Source organism: Argiope bruennichi, chromosome X1, assembly GCF_947563725.1.
Source record: "Argiope bruennichi chromosome X1, qqArgBrue1.1, whole genome shotgun sequence".
Classification (NCBI taxonomy): Eukaryota; Metazoa; Arthropoda; class Arachnida; order Araneae; family Araneidae; genus Argiope; species Argiope bruennichi.
Window position 1 is genome coordinate 72,709,733 of NC_079162.1, and position 19,870 is coordinate 72,729,602.

General features: G+C 30.3%; 1 protein-coding gene across 1 annotated transcript; it reads left to right on the top strand.

The window, feature by feature from the left end:
• The first annotated feature begins 96 nt into the window (after positions 1–96).
• On the top strand, positions 97–19,271 carry LOC129959283 (uncharacterized). Its single transcript, XM_056072105.1, has 4 exons — positions 97–2,481; positions 2,752–3,648; positions 5,631–5,643; positions 19,075–19,271. The coding sequence occupies exons 1-4, from the start codon at positions 97–99 to the stop codon at positions 19,269–19,271; spliced, it is 3,492 nt and encodes a 1,163-aa protein (XP_055928080.1).
• The last annotated feature ends 599 nt before the right edge of the window (positions 19,272–19,870 follow it).

Consider the following 19,870-nt stretch of genomic DNA (forward strand, 5'->3'; position numbering starts at 1 on the left):
CTAGTAACGTGTTTAAATGATTCTTCCATGTGTGTTAAAAATTGCGTAAGTGCGGTAATTTCAAATTCCGATAATAGTTTTAAAAGAGAAATAAATATGTTAGTAGTAGAGAAAATTACCGATTTAACTCCAGTTAAATTTTTAAATGTGGAAGGACAAATTCCTGAGAACATTAATTTAGCAGATGATACTTTTTATGTTCCAGGTCCCATTGACTGTTTATTGGGTGCGGAAATTTTCTATGAATTATTACGCTGCGGGCAAATATATTCTGAAAATTCTAATCTTATTTTCCAAAATACAGTGTTTGGGTTTGTGGCTTCAGGTAGTAGTACTTGTGTAAATAGTGAGTTAAACGTACATTGTGGATTAATTAAGGAAGGAGATTTAAATGATACCTTAAGAAAATTTTGGGAATTAGAAAATGTTGATTTAGAGCGAACCAAAAATAAAGAGGCAGTTTTGTGTGAGGAACATTTCGTGAAAACGCATTCAAGGGATGTTGAGGGCCGGTACATAGTTAAAATGCCCCTTAAAGATGATCCGAAATGTTTAGGTGAATCAAGGGACATAGCTCTCAAACGTTTGGATGCTCTGTGTATTAGGTTAGAGAGAGATCCTCAATACCTAAAATTATACAAAGATTTCATACACGAATATGAACATTTAGGACACATGAAAGAAATAATCACTGAGGAGGATAATTCAGAGATAAGATATTATATGCCACACCATGGCGTATATCGGCCACAAAAAAGTACCACTAAATTGAGAGTGGTCTTTAATGCGTCGAATCCGACAAGTAATGGATTGTCACTCAATGCGTTGCAATATAACGGAGGACTTGTGCAAGATGACTTATTTGCAATAATGCTAAAATTCAGAGAGCATCCTTATGCCTTTACGGCCGATGTTAAAATGATGTATCGTATGATACTCATGCACGAGAGCCAGCAACCATTGCTCAGAATTTTATGGAAAGAGAATCGTGATGATCCAGTAAAAACGTTTGAGCTAAAAACAGTGACTTATGGGACAGTGAGTGCTCCCTTTTTAGCAACAAGAGTACTGTTGCAACTATCTAAAGATGAAGAGAAGAGCTTTCCCTTAGCAGCACCAATTCTTAGACAGAACTTTTACATGGATGACGTTCTTTGCGGCGCGTCTTCTTTAGAGGAAGCTAAGGAACTGAAGAGTCAACTTTCTGGTATATTGGCGAAGGGAGGAATGCAGCTTCATAAGTGGTCCAGCAGCCACTTAGAACTGGCTTCAAATATCGATGGAGGATATGACTTTGAAAATCTCATCGAGACTAAGACGTTAGGAGTGTCCTGGAAGTCACTAGAGGACTGTTTTGTTTTCAGAGTTGCAGTCGATTTAAAGAATTCTTACAACAAGAGATGTGTTCTTTCAACTATTGCTAGACTTTTCGACCCACTGGGACTACTTGGTCCAGTAGTCGCAAAAGCCAAAATCTTCATGCAGAGCCTTTGGAGTCTTAAAATTGATTGGATGGATGAGTTGCCATCTGAAAGAGCCAAAGAATGGCACCAGTTTCTTGAAGATTTCAAGAGTATAAACAGTATCTGTATTGAAAGGTGTATTGTGCATCCGCATGCGACGAGGATTGAATTACACGGTTTTGCCGACGCTTCAGAAAAGTGTTACGGAGCAGTGATATACTGTCGTTCTTATTCGTCAAACGGCATACCAACAGTGAAACTTGTGACGAGCAAAAGCAGAGTTGCACCCGTGAAAAGTGTCACAATACCGCGGCTTGAGCTGTGTGCCGCCGTCCTCTTGTCAAAGCTGATGAAACGAGTTGTGACTGCTTTACAAGTTGATTCACCTCCAACGTACATGTGGAGTGATTCAACAATCGTTTTAGCATGGATCCAAAAAGACCCTAACATGCTAAAGACCTTTGTGGGAAATCGAGTTTCCACCATTCAACAGCTGACCTCTGCAGAACAGTGGCATCATGTTCCCTCGTCTCAGAACCCGGCTGACCTCATTTCCAGAGGTCTCGACCCATCAAGCCTGCACCACAGTTCATTATGGTGGACTGGACCTCCATTCTTGTCCACTGAGGACATGTTTTCCAGTGAGCCACCACCAGTGAGTTCCATTGAAGAGTTCCAATCCGAGTTAAAGACAAACCAGAGAGTGATACAACATGAACTAGAACGTTTAAAATTTAGTGACTCTAATAACTTTGTTTATCTTAATGCTAAAGTGAACAATTTTGTGCATGATATAATTGGTTTAAGTAATAATTATTGTCGTTTAATTAGGATATTAAGTTATATTTACAGGTTCTTGAACAATTGTAGAGTTAATTTTCCTAAGAATTTTGGAATCTTAAAAGCTATTGAATTAAAGGAATCTGAAATGAAGCTCCTTAAAATTATTCAAGAGGAAGACTTTCACAAGGAAATCAAGTCTCTCAAGGTATCAGGTTTTGTCAATACTGACAGTCAGGTAAAAAATTTATTTCCCTTTTTGGATGAAAATGGCATTTTGAGAATTGGTGGAAGACTTACCCACAGTGATTTAGATTTTGATAGTAAATTTCCAATTCTTTTATCTAAAAATCATAGATTGTCTTATTTAATTGTAGAACATTTTCATCTAAAAAATTTGCATGCTTCACCACAATTATTGTTATATCTCATACGTCAAAAATATTGGATTGTAAGTTGTCGTGATTTGTGTAAAAAAATAGTTCATTCATGTATTGTGTGTTTTAAGGCTAAACCTGTTACTTTAGACCAGATAATGGGAGATTTGCCGAGAGATCGAGTAACACCTAACTATCCATTCAATGTGAGTGGAGTTGATTTTTGTGGACCATTCTTCATAAAATATCGCAACCAGAGGAAAGGTATTTTAAATAAAGTCTATGTGTGTATTTTTATATGCTTTGTAACCAAAGCAATTCATCTAGAGATTGTGAGTGACTTAACGAGTGGAGCTTTTATTGCTACACTAAAAAGATTTTTTGCAAGGAGAGGCAAATCATCCAAAATTTATTCGGATAACGCTCAAACTTTTATTGGAGCGATTAGGGAAATTAAGAGATTACTTGAGATTGTAATTGATCAAGATAAAATTCTTGCTGAGTATTTACTCTCAGAGGGAGTTGAATGGAAATTCATTCCACCCCGTTCACCCAATTTTGGAGGCCTTTGGGAGGCTGGAGTGAAGTCCTTTAAGTACCATCTTAAACGTGTAGTAGGTAAAGCTAATTTAACTTATGAGGAATTTTTGACAGTTACAAATCAAATAGAAGGAATTCTAAATTCCAGACCATTATCACCATTGTCCTCAGATATAGATGACTTAAAGGTCTTGACACCGGCACATTTTTTAATAGGCAGGCCTATCAGTGCAATAATAGAACCAGATATTACGAGTATAGACACTAATAGGTTAAAATTGTGGCAAAGAGTAACGAAAATTGTCCAACTTATTTGGAAACGTTGGCATATTACCTATTTAAGCCATTTACAAAATCGCACGAAATGGCAAATAATCAAAGCCAATGTCAAGATAGGTGATTTGGTACTGTTGAAAGAGGAAAATTTACCGAGTACCAAATGGGCTATTGGTCGTATTCTGAATATTTACCACGGTAAGGATGGTAACGTAAGAGTTTGTGATGTGAAAACACAAATTGGTGTTTTCAAAAGAGCTATTTCAAAATTGTGTAAATTACCTATTGATAATAGAATTTAATTAGTGTAATATTGTATAGTGATTGTGTAATATTGTAATGTAATTTGTATTAGATTATAATTATTTTTTTTTGGTGTGATATATTTTGTATTGATGTTCAGTGTTATTATTTTGAAATGTAATATTTCAAGGCGGGCGGTATGTTGCGACGCCAACGCCACCTTGTGAGTTTTTTGTAGCTATCGGCAGAGAGAGTTTCAATAAACAGTGTGTTGTGAGCGTTGAGTGAGAGAAAACAGAGTTTTTGAGCGACCATTTTCACAGACAGACAGAAGTAATGCCAAATATGTGTTTTTCAGACGGATTTTGAGAGGTCTGAAACTTTGGAATTTTTTGACGATTGCAGTACTTTCTCCCTGTGTTCTTCATTTGCAAGAAAGGAGAAAGTGATTACCATTACAAAAAGATAGAAGTTTTGATATTTTAATCATAATATTATAGAAAAAACAAATGAATCCCTAATTCAGCTGGACTACAGGTTAATTTAACTACTTTTGTAGGTTCTAAATAAAAAGCCATTTATTTAATTAATTTATTGTGCGAACATGTTTCCTGAATTAAAACTAAACAAAAGCAAAGTTATTTTTTAGTACAGTGTCACAGCAATTGCTCTTGTGGATTAGTGTCAATCTTTTGATAAGAAAATTTCCGGAGTCTTAAATTTAAAAAAAAAACCATTAATTTAATTAATTTTTTGCACAAACATGTTTCCTGAATTAAAATTAAAAGAAAGCAGAGTAATCTTTTTGGCACGGTATCAAGGCAATTGCTGTTGTGGATTAGTGTTAATGTTTTGACGAGAAAATTTCCGTAGTTTTAAATTAAAAAAAAATAAAATAGAAAGGGAGAAGTGTATAGTTTCAAGTTAATGTCAACAGATTCACAGAAAAAAAATTAATTTCAGACTGAAAGTGCTATAATTCAAAAGTATTCATTAAATTGAATTAGATGATGTTTTGTTAATAATAGTAATTACAGAAGAGGAAAATGTAGAAGTTATATAAATAAATGGAAATGGCATATTTTAAAAGAAAGAGAAATGAAGGAGATTACCACTCAGAATATCAAAATGTAATTCAAGTGATTATATGTATATTTTCATCTTACGGAAGCTCTAATTTTGCTATGACCCAAATATACTTTTAACTTAAATGTGACAATTTTGAAAACAGTTAAAGGGTGAAGCTAAATTATTGGCGGCTTCTTTTAAAAATAGGCAAAAAAAATTTTAAAATTTCATTTTTAAACATGTTTTGGACAAAGAAAAAAAAATAGATCTACAATGAGATTTGCAGAGCGGGAAAGCTTACAATTCTTTTCCATCAAGGTGAAATTATATTTAGTTTAAACTCTAAACTATGTAAAAATAATTTTGTCAGCAAACTCAAAAAGAAAAAGTCATCAACTAATGCGATTCATTCTATTGAAAATACGGACCAAAGAATTGTAAATAGAATATTAAAGCATTTTTAGCCGATGCACGGTTAGTCTAAGCATATTGATTTATTATTTTATTTATCTGCAAAAGGACTATTAAATTTTTAATTAATTTAAAGGCGAGCTATCTCTACAACCTTATCCTTTATTCTTTTAAAAAGTATTTTTTTAAAGTAAAATTCGTTGCTTTAATAGCTTGTTCTAACATTTTAAAGCAATTTTAATTCTATAAAAGGAACAGTTAGCAGTAATTCAGTGCGTATATTTACAGAGAACTGATCTTAACCCTTTGCACTCAGATGGTGACTCTCATTCACCATTCAAGACGGAGCATCATTTTGACGTTTTATTCATTTATTTTATTTTAATTTTTATTGTTAAAAATGCCTACAGAGTTGTAATAAGGTGTAGATTACATTTTCTGGGAAATTCAAATTTTTATTTTTATTTTTTAGGACACTAAAGAAGGTAAGTATTAGGGAGAATAACTATTCCGAATTACTTTTCCTAGTGCAAAGGGTTAAATTTTAATTAAAAAGCAAGCTTACCTTCTTAAACTGAAGGATGAGACAAAAGCGGTGGAAGTAACATTGCATAAATGTCATACACAAGCAACACATTATCCGAAAATAATTGTAAATTTTATTTAAGGTCGATACTTTTGACACAGCCATTTTTATCTTTGTCGTTTGTCAACCGGATTCATATTTTAAATGATTTCTACGTTTTTCATTTCAATGATACTTCATTTCTACATTCACAGAACTATAATTGGAATCCTAAAATGATATGCCAGATTTCATATATTTAAGTCCTTGCATTAAAGAGTTATCGCCTTTATATTCTTTTGAAAGTACAGACCGACAGATGGTCAACCCCTTTATAGATTTAATTCCAAATTTTTTAGGTATCTACACTTTAGATGTTAAATTTGTGTATCAAATTTTACCCCCATTATTCTCTCCGTCTTGTAGTAACTGTATTGATTTACATTCAAACACACAGAGATCTTCAGAATAAATTTCACTCAAAATTTGATACAAATCTATAAATTTTATGTACAGAAAATATAGCATATTGCGTCTGTCTAGTTCAAAGCGTTTTTGAATTATCATGTTCACAGACAAAACGACCTACCGATAGACAGTCATAATGTCAGAAATGTATTTTTTGAACTCAGGGAGTTCTGAAACGTGAAGATTCATATACACGTAGATATTCTCTGAATGGATTTCGCTCAAAATTTAAAAATCTGCAAATTTAATGTAAAGATCATATATCAAATTGCGTCTGTCTAGTTCAAAGCGTTTTTGAGTCATTATGTTCACAGACATATCGACAGACAGACAGACATAACACCAAAAATGTGTTTTTCGAACTCAGGGAGTTAGTTGTGAAACGTGAAGATTCATCAAAATCTCGAGTTCGATTTTTTTTTTTTTTTTAACAATCTCTCTCGATACGAGAAAGTAAAAACGAATCCTTCCTTTCTTGCGTGTCCATACTTTTGAGGTTATAAAATAGTTCGGATGTGATATTTTAATGAGCTTATTAATATTGCTATGTTTACGAAATGAACCACCGAATATGGCAATCATTGACATTCTTTAGATTAATGAGTTGAGAGAGGAAGAGAAATCATGGTTTATGTGCCTGACCTAGTTGGTGTAGAGTGGAGCAATTTGCTCGGATAATTGCGGCGCTTTGCTTTTCATCAAGTAAGTCGGCAGTATCTTTAAATATGTGCAACTCTGACCTCTAATTCGAAACCTGTAATTATAAGAAATGCACTAGCCAGCCTTTAGATAAGTTTTTACAACCGCGCCGATTTTCCACGCTAACCTTCGTGATTAATAATGAAAAACGGCAATAATGTCAAGACCAACCGATTAGAAAGCAAATTGTCTAGTTTCTTAAGTTATTTATGCCAATAAGTTTCGTTCAAACCACACTAGTTAGAAAGGAATTTACAATCAGCTTAATTACATAATCGGGAAAAAAGAAAATGCAGACAGTATTGATCTAAACATTAGCATAATACACTTTCGTAACTTCATTATCTGTTATTGGGTTGTTCTTTTTTTATTTACTTTATTCGGAGTAATAATATCAACTTCTTTGTGCATAATACGAAAGTGAAAGCTGTTTAAATAGTTATTTATCGTTCAGTGTTTTCCCATGTTTTTATTTTTCTCTCTCTTTTGTATTTATTTATCAATTTAATTGTTTCGGTCGGGTTTATCAAATCACACGCAATTACAAATCCAAACAAGAAATGATGAATGTGCTTAACTAAATAATTATACAACTTAAGATTCGTTTTATGAAATTAAATAAAGAATTTTTAATTAAAAATATTCTATGAACTATTCGAACGATAAATAATAATTTTTTTACAAATTAGAGATTAGTTTTGAAAGCTAGGGATTAGAATTTAGTTCACCCTTTTTATGTTAGATCAGCAAAAATATTGAAGATTACTGATGTTAGGATTATATTATATAATAATTTTATTATATAGGAATTATATTTTATTATATAGGAATTTTAAGAAGACATAGGTCTGCTACAATAATGAATTCACAGTGTTTACTATATTCGTTACAATTATAAATGTAAGATATTTTATGCAACAAAAATTATAATTATATAATTAATTTATTCTCAAATTATTGTTATTTCAGTTTAATCATTTATTAGATAATTTTATTTTTATTACTAGTTAATTATTTTATAAAGACATATTATCATTTATATTATCATTAAAAAAAAACTCTGCACTTACTACAGACATCGCGGACTAAGCAATACGTATTTAATACCTCTGATCTTAAGATCAAACCAGAATTTACATCTCTGTATAACTCTATCTTATTATGATTATTTTTTCACTATAAAAATTTAAAAATGGAAAAATCTTATTTCCTTATTTTTAAGATTATTTATTTATTGCAGATTGATTAATTAATTTACTTGTTAATTGTATCCAGGATAATTAATTAAAATGATTCATTGATTATTCATTTATGTCCAGTTCATGTTGCCATCCAGGTCCCATTAAACCTTCTCCAGTCTAAATTAAAAGCAGAAATGCATCGAAAAGCACTTTACTCCGGTGGGGCCTAAAGACCGGAAAATATTAACTGAAACTACATTCCTAGGTTTTAAACTCTGCAATGAGATTTAGAAAATTGTATTTTTCAAATCGATTCAAAATTCCTCGTCTGCATTTTTCACATTTTAAACACTTTTTTCAAAAAAAAAAAAAAAAAAAAAAAAAATGCTAATTTTGTGTAAAGTATTTTATATGTTAATACTTTTTTATATAAAAAAATATTAGCATATAAAAAAGGAGCTATATTGGATCGGTAAATATATCAGGATTGAGTTGTATTGAAATGAAAAGTGTACTTTCAAGTTCGCAGTGGTTAAAAGCTCGAAAAAGAGAAGGATTCTAGAAATAAAGGCGAATTTTTGCATACTTCTGTCAAATATGAGTTAATTGAGAAAAGACATGAAATAAAAAAAAGTTGGAAGATGAAGTAAAGTTAAAGCCAACAAAAATACTAAAGTTTGATATAATTTTTTATTATTTAATTAAATATTTCTAAAATATTTAGTTAAAAATAATAAATATCAGAAATACACAGCTACCTAGAAATAGGCCCCTGAAGAGCACGTGCAAATTTCATGTCGTAAGTATTTAGTCATGTAAAAGTATTTTTTGGGAGGATCAATAAGACATAATTTCACAAAATATTTAATTTTTAGAGACTCTTAATCCCACGAACCAGCTGGTCGCCAAAGGCAGCTGTAATAAATAATAAATTATATAATATTAATAATTGTGTATAATAATTATATAATTTAACTAGAAAGTATCCTATTTTTATTGAAACTTAGCAAATAATTCATTCCAGAAACCAACCTGACCCCTTTTTTTTTTGAGGAAAAAGAAAATGCATTATTATGAATTTTTATGGCGAATGAATTATTAATTTCTCATCCAGTGAAATTTTTTACGGCATTTTAATTGGATATTTATTAAACTAAAATTTCTTTTGTAGTTAAACTTTTATGGATAGACGGATATGTAACAAAATCTTCCAGTCATAAAACTCTATCATTTTTTTAATATTAAAAGATAGTTTTCATTTCTATAGAATTTGTATGCTCATTTCTTGATATTATAAGATTCTTAGTTTTTTACATGCATAACAGTTTTTATTGCTTCTTTGAATTTCTTAAATTTGTTAATACAAATTCAAAATATAAGGGAGAATGTCAGTAAATTTGTATGCTCATTCAACACATATTCACAATTTTCATGTATAATGTCTCCAATTTTGATGTGCCCTGACTTACTTATTCTCGAAAGATTTGGAAGTGGTTGGATTTTTTTTTCTGTAGGCCTGTAATTTATGCATGTATTATATATGAAGATTTATATTTATAATTTTAATGCCATTAAAATAACCATAATTTCAGGCAATTACATAAATTAAAATGTGATTGTATTTTATTTTTTTAACTGGTCTCCGAAAAAGAAACGAAGAAAATAATTTTCCATTTCAACACAATATTTTGTTTAAAATGACAAAATTTCTTAAATTTTTAATGGTCTTCCGGTATGATATCTAATGTTTTTTTTTATTAATATTTACATTTAGAAAAATATCTCTAGTCCACTGATATTTTTTGGTTCTTGTTAGACCTAAAACCTCTCAATTTATAGCAGCCTAGAGAGCTATATCATGTTATAGAATTTTTGAGTCAGCGAGAATGTATACATTGTACTAATGTGAGACTAATACCTTTTTTTTACTAATATCTACACTTAAAAAATTATCGTTGGTCCACTGATATTATTATGGTCTTTGTTAGACCTGAAAGTTCTCAGTTTACAGAAGTCTAGAAAGCTGTATCATGTTATTTATTTTTTGAGAGAGTGTGCATTGTACTAAAGTGAGACTATTAAATACATTAAAAATATCTTTGGTCCATTGATATTTTTTTTTATTTTGTTAAACCTAAAAATTCTCATTTGACTACAACCTAGAAAACTATATCTCACTGGGGAGTTTTTGAGAGAGCGAGAGAGTGTGCATTGTACTAATGTGAGACTAATACCTTTTCTTTTTTTTACTAATAACTACATTTAAAAAATTATCGTTATTCCACTGATATTATTATGGTCTTTGTTAGACCTGAAAGTTCTCAGTTTACAGAATTCTAGAAAGCTGTATCATGTTATGGAATTTTTGAGAGAGCGAATGACTGTGCATTATCCTAATGTGAGACTATTAATTACATTAAAGATATCTTTTGTCCATTCGTGTTTTTTTATTTTGTTAAGCCTAAAAGTTCTCATTTGACTACAACCTAGAAAACTATATCTCACTGTGGAGTTTTTGAGGGAGCGGAGGAGTGTGTATTGAATTTTAAAGAATAAACAAAGAACAATAGGTTCATTTGACCAAACCAGATCATATAACTATTTATTATTTTTCATATATATATATATATATAATATAATATAATATAATATAATATAATATAAAGAAAGGTGCCTACCGTAATCTAAGTTTATTGATATTTCAAAGGATATACTTTGAGACAGGTGTAATTGACTAATGTAACACAAGGCGGGTTGTTGTAAGATGAAGCTAGCTAAATTTTGAAATTCGAGAAACTGTTCTCATTCTCACGCGTTTTTTCTGTCTAAAATATTCGGTTGACTTTATCAAAAAGAACTTGAAAGTGAACACTATTAATTTCCAGGTCAAAAAGTATGAAAGATAATATTGTTTCGAAAGTAATTCAAAGGACATTTACAGGTTTAATAAAAAGAAACCCGATTTCATTCGAGTATTTAAAGCTTAATTACACTGAATCATATTTTATCTGAAGGTAATTCGTTTATAGAATTTCCTAAGATTATTATTAAAGCGAATAAAATAGTCACTCGTCTGTATTATTATTAAAAGCTTATTTTCCTAAATGTAAGGTAATTCATAATATTTTAAAATAAATATAGATTATTTTGATTTTTTTAAAAAAAATGTATTTATTTTTTCAAGATTTAGAATTTTCAAAAATGTTTTTTCATGAACTATAATTTCATGATCTCTATGGTATATGTGTATTTTTGATAGTTTAATGCCATTATATTCCTTAAAATTAAGTGAAAATTATTAAATGATAATATCTCCTTGTTAAAAAAAAAACCAAAACCAAAAATTAATAGAATGAACACTCCATTTTTTGATTATATATATATTTTTAAATATGATTTTCTTGGAAGTTATTTACGAAGATAGTCATTTCCACTGTTCACCAAAAATAAGTGTCATATTCATAAAAAAATTCGACATCGGGACTTTGTAAAATCAAATTGACATTTTAGACGTCCTTGAATCCGGAAAATATATTTTTGGAATTATGACTATTATTCTGTTGGTCTGTAAACATGATAACTGAAAAACACAACGAGTTTCAGGCATCAAATTTGGTATGCGGACAAAAAATAAAATAAGGTTGGAAATGAAATTTAATATGGAATTGTGTCTTCCTGTCTGTGAACTCATGAAATTTACTACTTTGCCTTTCACAAAATTTGTATATTTCTTTCAAATTTTTGGCGACATTCATTTAAAGGAACTATGAGTATGTCGGTCGATCTATCTCTTCTTTTGCATTTGAGCACGAGATCTAAAAAATGTGAGCAATTAAATGGATAAATTTTATACTCCGTTTTATGATTTGAAATGTAAATCATAGTCAAATTTTGAACTAAATCCACTAAAAGCTTCGAAGTCTATCGGTTTGTATATTCGCGGGTATGCGAATGTGATAATTCGAAAAAGCTTCAACTTAGATAAATGAAACGTAGTAACCGTAGTAACGTAGTAACTGATAACCAAAATTAGACATTGCATCAAATTTCGATTTTAATCGATCGAAAAAAAGGCGCCCACAATACATATTCGTTTTCTTGCGCAAGATGTTATAGATTTAGTCAAAAGTCGAAATATAGAAAGGGGCACTCCTGCTTGCGGACTTCGCCGCGACTTTCGAGAGTTTACCACCTTTCTCGATACAGTCAGGGGACTCTTATAAAGAGAACCGAGAAGCAATTGGTATGATGTCTAAATATACCAAAACGTCCAGAGATGAGTACTTCCGCTGGTTCTACATATAGTGCTTCTTAAAATTTTAAATTAATTTCCGAGTTTATATCAAGAAGCGATACTCTGTGCTTGTAAAAATTTTACAATAGGCAATGAATAAAGCCAAAAATTTCTTATGCCTAGTTCTAAATGAGATAACTTCTTAAAACATTTTAAATATGTACAAGCGGTATGTTCCCATAAAGGTGGGGATGGTGGAATACTTCTAACTAAAATTGTGATGATTCTTAGTCAGTGCGATAGAATATATACTAAAAGGAATACAAATCAATAATCACTGCAATCAAAACATTGCAATACATGCAGCATTCGGGTTTCCGAAAATAGGCAATTCTTGGTTATGATGAAAGACAATTCTTGGTTACATAATACGCTTAAAGTATGTGAAATGAAATGCACAAAAACAAAGAGAACAGAATATCAAGAAGTATATGAAAGATGCAAGAAAAAAAATCAGATTATCAAATGCTAATTATAGGCTGAATGCGGTTATTAAATGATAATTAGAAAGGGTTTGCGAAATCAGACTATCAAAAGTTTAAGAAAAATCCAACCGAAGAAAAATAAAGGAAGTTTTTGTGAAAGTCTCGAAATAAACACATCTATACAAAGAAGAGGGGAGGGGGAGAAAAAAATATTTTTCTAATAATTTCTATAATTTTCCCACATTATCTTGTCGATGAATCGAAATAGGTAGATGTATATGCATAATGACTGGTTATTTAGTTCCAAAAATATATCAACTTCTTTTTTTTTTTAATATACGGTAAATTTAAGCACCCACATTACAATATTATTTGTTAAGAGCGAAAGGCAAGAATAAAGTAAGAAAAACTAACAACCCTTAAAGAAAACATTTCAACTTTTGAAACATCTGTATGTATCTAATCTTAATATAAAAAAAAAGCCACTGTGACTATGCATGTATGTTCCACATCTCCTCCTGAACAACTGTACCGAATACAAATTTTACACATTCATATAATAAGACATGAGGAAAAATAATATCAACTCTTAAAAATACAAAAAATAATTAAATATTTAATTAATTAGAAACTTACCAGAATTTTATTTTCAGTATTTTTTTGAAATATCTACAACTATGTTTTGAAAATTTATCTTTTATTTTAATACGTCTTTTGACAATGCTTTTATTGTCCTTAAAGCAGTGATTTAACCATGCTTAAAACTAAGTTTAAGTCGACGAAATTGACCTTTCTTATACCTCAGTATTTGGGAACAAAGTTGCAATATTAAAAAAAATTTTAATAACATATAGCGGAAATTAACTGTAGGGTTTTTTAAATAAAACTTCCGGTTTAATGGATATTATTATTTTAATTAAAAAAAACGTTTCACAAGATAAAAAGATTTTGTATATTATAATATTTTATACAAACGTTTTTTTTTTTTTTTTTTTTTGTTAAACAGGTTACACGTGAAAAGATTTTAATCATTAGTAATGCCGGATCTATCAATTATTACATTATAAACTTAGAATACATAATAGAAAAATAAGCATTTAAACAACTTAGTCGTCCTAGATATCTATGGCCTTTCTCTATCAAGTTGTTAAATTTTCTATCCACCCTTAAGAAATTCTGAAGTAAAAAGTAATCATAAGAATTAGAATTTGCTAGAATAATATGAAAAGATGATATCAGATGATACGTGAAATGAGAGCAGAGTAAATTTAATTTTTTCAACTGCTTTCTTTTGTTGTTATTGTTGAGTAACCCATGGATCATGTGATATCTCGCTATAATTTTGTTAGATTGTATCTTTTTTATTAATGCAAACGGCCTTTTATAGTATATCTGCTTTAAGTCAGTCATACGTACCAAAACAGATGTCTTTAATAATAATTTTCTCGATGTTAAGTAGTCCAAAATTAACTATACTTTGAATGTTCCTCCCAAACACACCGAAGGATTTTGCATATCTGGAATTTTTAGTCATCAAGTTTTTAGATTTTTCTTGGTGCTTCTAAGTGAAAGTCAAAAAATTTTCATCACAGTATTATCACAGAGAGGCAATTTCAAGTTAGTTAAAAAAAATTTTAACAAAACAAAATGCAAATGGAAAACGTGTATAATTTTTTCCAGTTGCTGAGCATCTAGTGCACCCACATATTGGAATACTGAAATTCCCTACTCGATTTCAAATGACTTGGAACAATATATGCAATCTTTCCCAAATTAGTAAAAATTGTATGGTAAAGATAATTTTAATAATAACAGACAAATCACTTTTAATAAACTAAAATGCAAATCAACTGTTTCGGACATTTGTTAAGATCAAAATTGTGGACATGAAATTGTTGAACTATCGTCGACAAGTATAAATGGCTTAACAGTTTGGCGTATTTTCTAAACAGGCAATAAAAAAAGAAAAGCTTTGTTAACAGCGACAACAAGACCTCACCGACAGCGTGAGAGATTTTTCTTGTCTCTTAAATAAATGCTTCTTGAGTTAGCTTATATTATTTTTTTATGCCATCTGTTAAAGCTGCAACATACAAAATTCATTAGGGATGTTTCTAGATCTATCGGTTATAGTTAAGTAAATCATATAAAAACTTATACACAGTATTTAAATCAAAACACATACAGGCAATTTTATATTTCATTGAAATAAAATTAGAGTTACTCTTCATATTATCATATTATCACATGTAAGTTACTATTTCTTAATGTAATGGCAAATAATTTCTAAAATGTGCCTATTTAGAAAATTTTCACACGAATTTTGAAATTCGACTGACAACACAATGATGCTTCATAGTATCGTGTGCTGACAATGATGAATGCTGTTCGACAAATTTAATGAAAGTCAATCATTCATCTGCTGCCTTTCTTGTAACTTTTTTGGTTGGGTGTAGTCCTAATCTTTACCTTCCTCCTACTCTTCCTCGCCTTCCTTTTTCCTTATTATATATCTGATTATTTCTTCATCAGCCAGAGAGTGTCACAAAGCCAAAGTGGTTTGCATTCACCTTCTCATCATTTACCCATTACAGATTTTTTTTAATCTCACAGGCCTTAATTCTAGATTTTAATGCATATTTTCAAAATTAATGATATTTTGATATTGCCGGCTATTAAAGATTGTACTTATGCTTGTCCAGGTATGACGTCATTCACGACTAAATGAATAAAAAAAATTCTAAAAAATCTCAGTAGAAAATTGAACATTTTTGTACTTCAACACTATTTTAATGAATTCGATATTGTAATAATCCTGAGATATGTATCAAAAATATATGCCCTTTAAAAAGAAATTACTTATTAGCACCCTAATACACAAGTAGTAAGATGGCTGATGTTATCTTTCGCATCAACATTTTTTAGGTATTTGTTACTGATGAAGAAGTCTGGCAGAATTTTTAGGCTCGTTTATCATCTTTGCGGTGCCGATTACACTACATGTATTATTACCAAAAATACTTATAAGGCTTATTCAACTTTTAATTTTTCATTTCTGTAAACATAGTCTAACGATCCCCGATAGCCATGATATTCGGTGAGTCGATATTTTAAAGGCGTGAAAAATTGGACTTAACCAATATTTCTTGTAGACCAAATCTGTGGGTTGGTGGATTAAGACACCTTTGATTGATCTCCTAACGCCTCGGAAAAGATGGGTGTGAGTTCGAGTCATTCCGTGCTCTTAATGTATGCCATTTAAGAGATTGGCTGACCGAATGGACTCTTTATCAAAAATTGTTACTCTGTTGTATGATTGGAAACGCCTAATTTTCTCTCAAAAGTTCTTCAATGAGACATTCCATGCATCATGCGATTAAGAATGCATGAAAATGGTCATCAGGTCGGGCTTTCGTTATGTCAAAAATATTGCTAAATGATGTAAACAAGAATGTTCCACACTTTTTATATTCTGTTTTTTTGTTGACATCTAAAAAAACCGTTCGTATATTTGCTATATAATATATAATATGCGTTCGTATAATTGCTATAGTAACAATTTTATTATCATTGGTTGTAATAAAAAATTTCTGATATTTGTTCTTCTTTCAGCTGTAATGTTCTACGAATATAGGTATTTCAAAATATCCGTTCAAATGTGAGAAAAAGAACTAAAACCAATCTCTCACGCTTATGATTACAGCAACAAAATTTCGAAAAAAAATTCAAATGACAACATCCACTTTTATGAATAAATAATTTACAGGTGCAGTGAAAAACTACGAAAGACGGTGAAATAGTACTTGTAAAATGAAAAATATGGAATTAATGAACAAACAAAATGTCGTATGAGCAACTAATGAAGAAAACTAAAAGTAAACATTTTAGGTGTAGGTATCATGATATATAGGTATTTCAAAATATGCGTTCGTACACGAGAAAAAGAACAAAAACGAAACTCTCATTCTTTTGATTGTAACAACAAAATTTAGAAAAAAAAAATTCATATGACTACATCCGCTTTTAGGAATAAATAATTCACAGGTGCAGTGAAAACTATGAAGGAAGGTGAAATAATACTTGTAAAGTGAAAAATGTGGATGTAAAGTGAAAAACAAAAAGACGTATGAACAACTAACGAAGAAAAATAAAATTAAAGTAAGACACTTTAATTAGTTTCATAAATATTCCTACATATTAATCCTCACACATGAAGGCACTTTGCATGCAGGAGATGATTAAAAATAGTGAAGCACATATTGATGAACGGACATCGAATTTGCAAAATGATACGAAAGATGCTAGAGGGTATGGCTCAACATATTCTTCTTTGCACAATACATATTTTATTGTTATTGATCATCTGATGCATTCAAAATATCATCGTATGTGAATGTAGACAAAAATAGTATTTGATAAATTAATTATTTTTTTCCTTGGTTCTCTGCATATTAGTTGCTTCTAAATTTTTTACTTACGTCCATGTATTTTGTGCAACAGGTAAAGTTATAACGTCATTAATTGCGCATTACTGAGTCGATAAATTACCAGTACACAAGAGTGGATACTGTCATTTGAATTTTTGGAAACTTCTTCGTTATAACAGCAACCAAGAAAATATTATTTTTGTGCTTCTCACTTTTTGAGCAATATAACTTGTATTCTCATTCGTTAATATAACAAAGGAATATAACAAAGTTAATATATCAAAGTTAATATAACTCTGAATTCTAAAGAAATAAAATCATTTCAGGTCATAATAGTTTATTAAAACATTCAGACAAACGAGGCTGATATAGATTTCGATATATTTAGTAGAATGATTCACAACACTTAAAAGAAATTTACTTCTAAAGATCCTTGTTCTTAATACAATTCTGGCTCGTCGTAAATGCGAAAACAAAGTATTTCTTATAACAGTATATTTAAAATAATGAATATCACCAATGATGTAATGGATCATGACATTTTAATACGAGAATAAAATTTTCTGTTTTTAATAGTCTAAATATTTTTATCTGAGCATTTAAGAACAGAACCCCCTAACAAAAGTTTCAAAAAATCACTTTTACTTTTTTTTTAAACGTTTGTCGGCATATTCATACTAAAATTTCAATCTCGTTTTGAAAGCCTATTGTTCTGGGAAATCTCTTTAAAACGAAAGACCGTTTAGATGGGCAATCATAGAACAATTTTTTGTTGCATCTCATAATTGCTTAAAAAAATAATTTGTGGAAATGATTAAAATGACAAAAACGGTGTTATTGGGACTCAATTCAAGAAAATTAGGAATTGGCATTCTTCCAATCTCTACTTTTTATCCGTCCTTCTCTCCTGAATTCATTTTTTTTTTGGCTTTATTTTTTGTGTTTAGTATTCGCTCGATTTCCCATTTCATTACTACTTTCTGCATTTTTTTAAATGCTTTCTTAATATTTCTAGTTATATATCAATTATTCGAATAAAGGCAATTGCTCTGTAAAGAATGAATGAATATATTTTGATGTGCATCGTTAAGTTTGCGCTCCTTCGTACATTCAGAATGTTACAAAAAGGAAAAGATACTAAAGACAAAGGACTCGTAAGTTGCAAATTAAATAAACACTGAAATCTGCTTATGTAATACTGTTAAAATAAAGATAATTATAAAATCGAATATTCAATACAAAAATATAGATTTAATAGAAGTTAAAAAGGCAATATTTAAAAAATCTTTTTCAGCACTGATAGTCTTTGAATTGAGTGCGCCTCCATAATCTTTTCTTTAAATCTTTATTTTTCTTATCTGTAAAATTGTACAAGCATTAGAAAGTCCAAGAAGTTCTAACGTAAAATGTTCTTAAATAATTTTCGTGTCATTCTGATTTGATAAAGATTGTACTGGTATTTTTATTTGATTTTAAAATATAAAATCGTTAAATAAAAAAAATTAAATTAAATATAAAATTTTGAAGTTTTTGCTTGCCCTTTTTGGTCTATAATTTCGTAGCATTAAACTCTTAAATTCCATTAAATTTTCTGAAATGTTTTCTTTATTTCTGTTGTTATAAAACAATTCCTCTATTCAATTATTCATTCAAGGACTTCATACCATTTTGACACAAAAATGATCTATTTTATTTCAGTAGGTAAAAATATCTTTATTCGAATATCGATTTTCAAGAACTACTTCTTGAAAATTGAGCGGTTTTTGATAGCTATTGTTGTGATGCTTCGTTTGCTTTTGCGTGGTCTTATAGCATTGCATTGTTCTAAACCACAATGAAATCCATCATTTGTTTTAGGGTGCGGACAGTATACAGCTTCATCTGCCAAACCTGTTCTTGGGTATCGTGAGAGTGCATTCGCTCTCTTTCTAAGCGTCTTTGATGTCAGCAACCGCAAATATCGCTCCGCCAAAGGTCATGCAATAAGCAAAGAGCTAGCAACCCTTCCAGTAATCTGTCGCAACTTGCCTATAGTCCCATTCCGAAGTAGGTGAACGAGTTCCCCTGACCTCGCTGCCAAACAGATTTTAAATAGAAAAGAAACTTAGATGCCTTTCGCTTTCTAAACGGAAAACCTCAAGAAAAATGATAGGGAACGTCTTAGAAATTTTGAGCCATAAACAAATGCAAGGGATATGATCACCAATATTTGATCCAAGAATAAAGAATTTGAAATTTTAGCAATTTGAAATTATTGTCACTGAATAAATAAAGAACACTGAATTGCTCTTCAGGTCTGAAACATTTTTAGACAAAAAGTGAACTGAATGGGTTTCACTTTCTAAAAGGAAAATCTCGGGGGGGGGGATGGAAAAGAGCATCTTGGAAATTTGGAGGGGTTAAGAAGCATTACTGACATGGTCATTAACATTTGACAAATAATAAAGAGCTTCAAATTGAAAATGAAATCTTAGCGACTGGAAATCATTGTCACTGAATAAATAAAGACCATTGCGTGTCAGATCTGAAACATTTTTAAACAGAAAGTATACTGAATGCGTTTCGCTTTCTAAACGGAAGATCTAAAGGGGGGGGGGGAATGAAAGAGAACACCTTGGAAATTTGGAGGGATTAACGAGAAATAGTGATATGG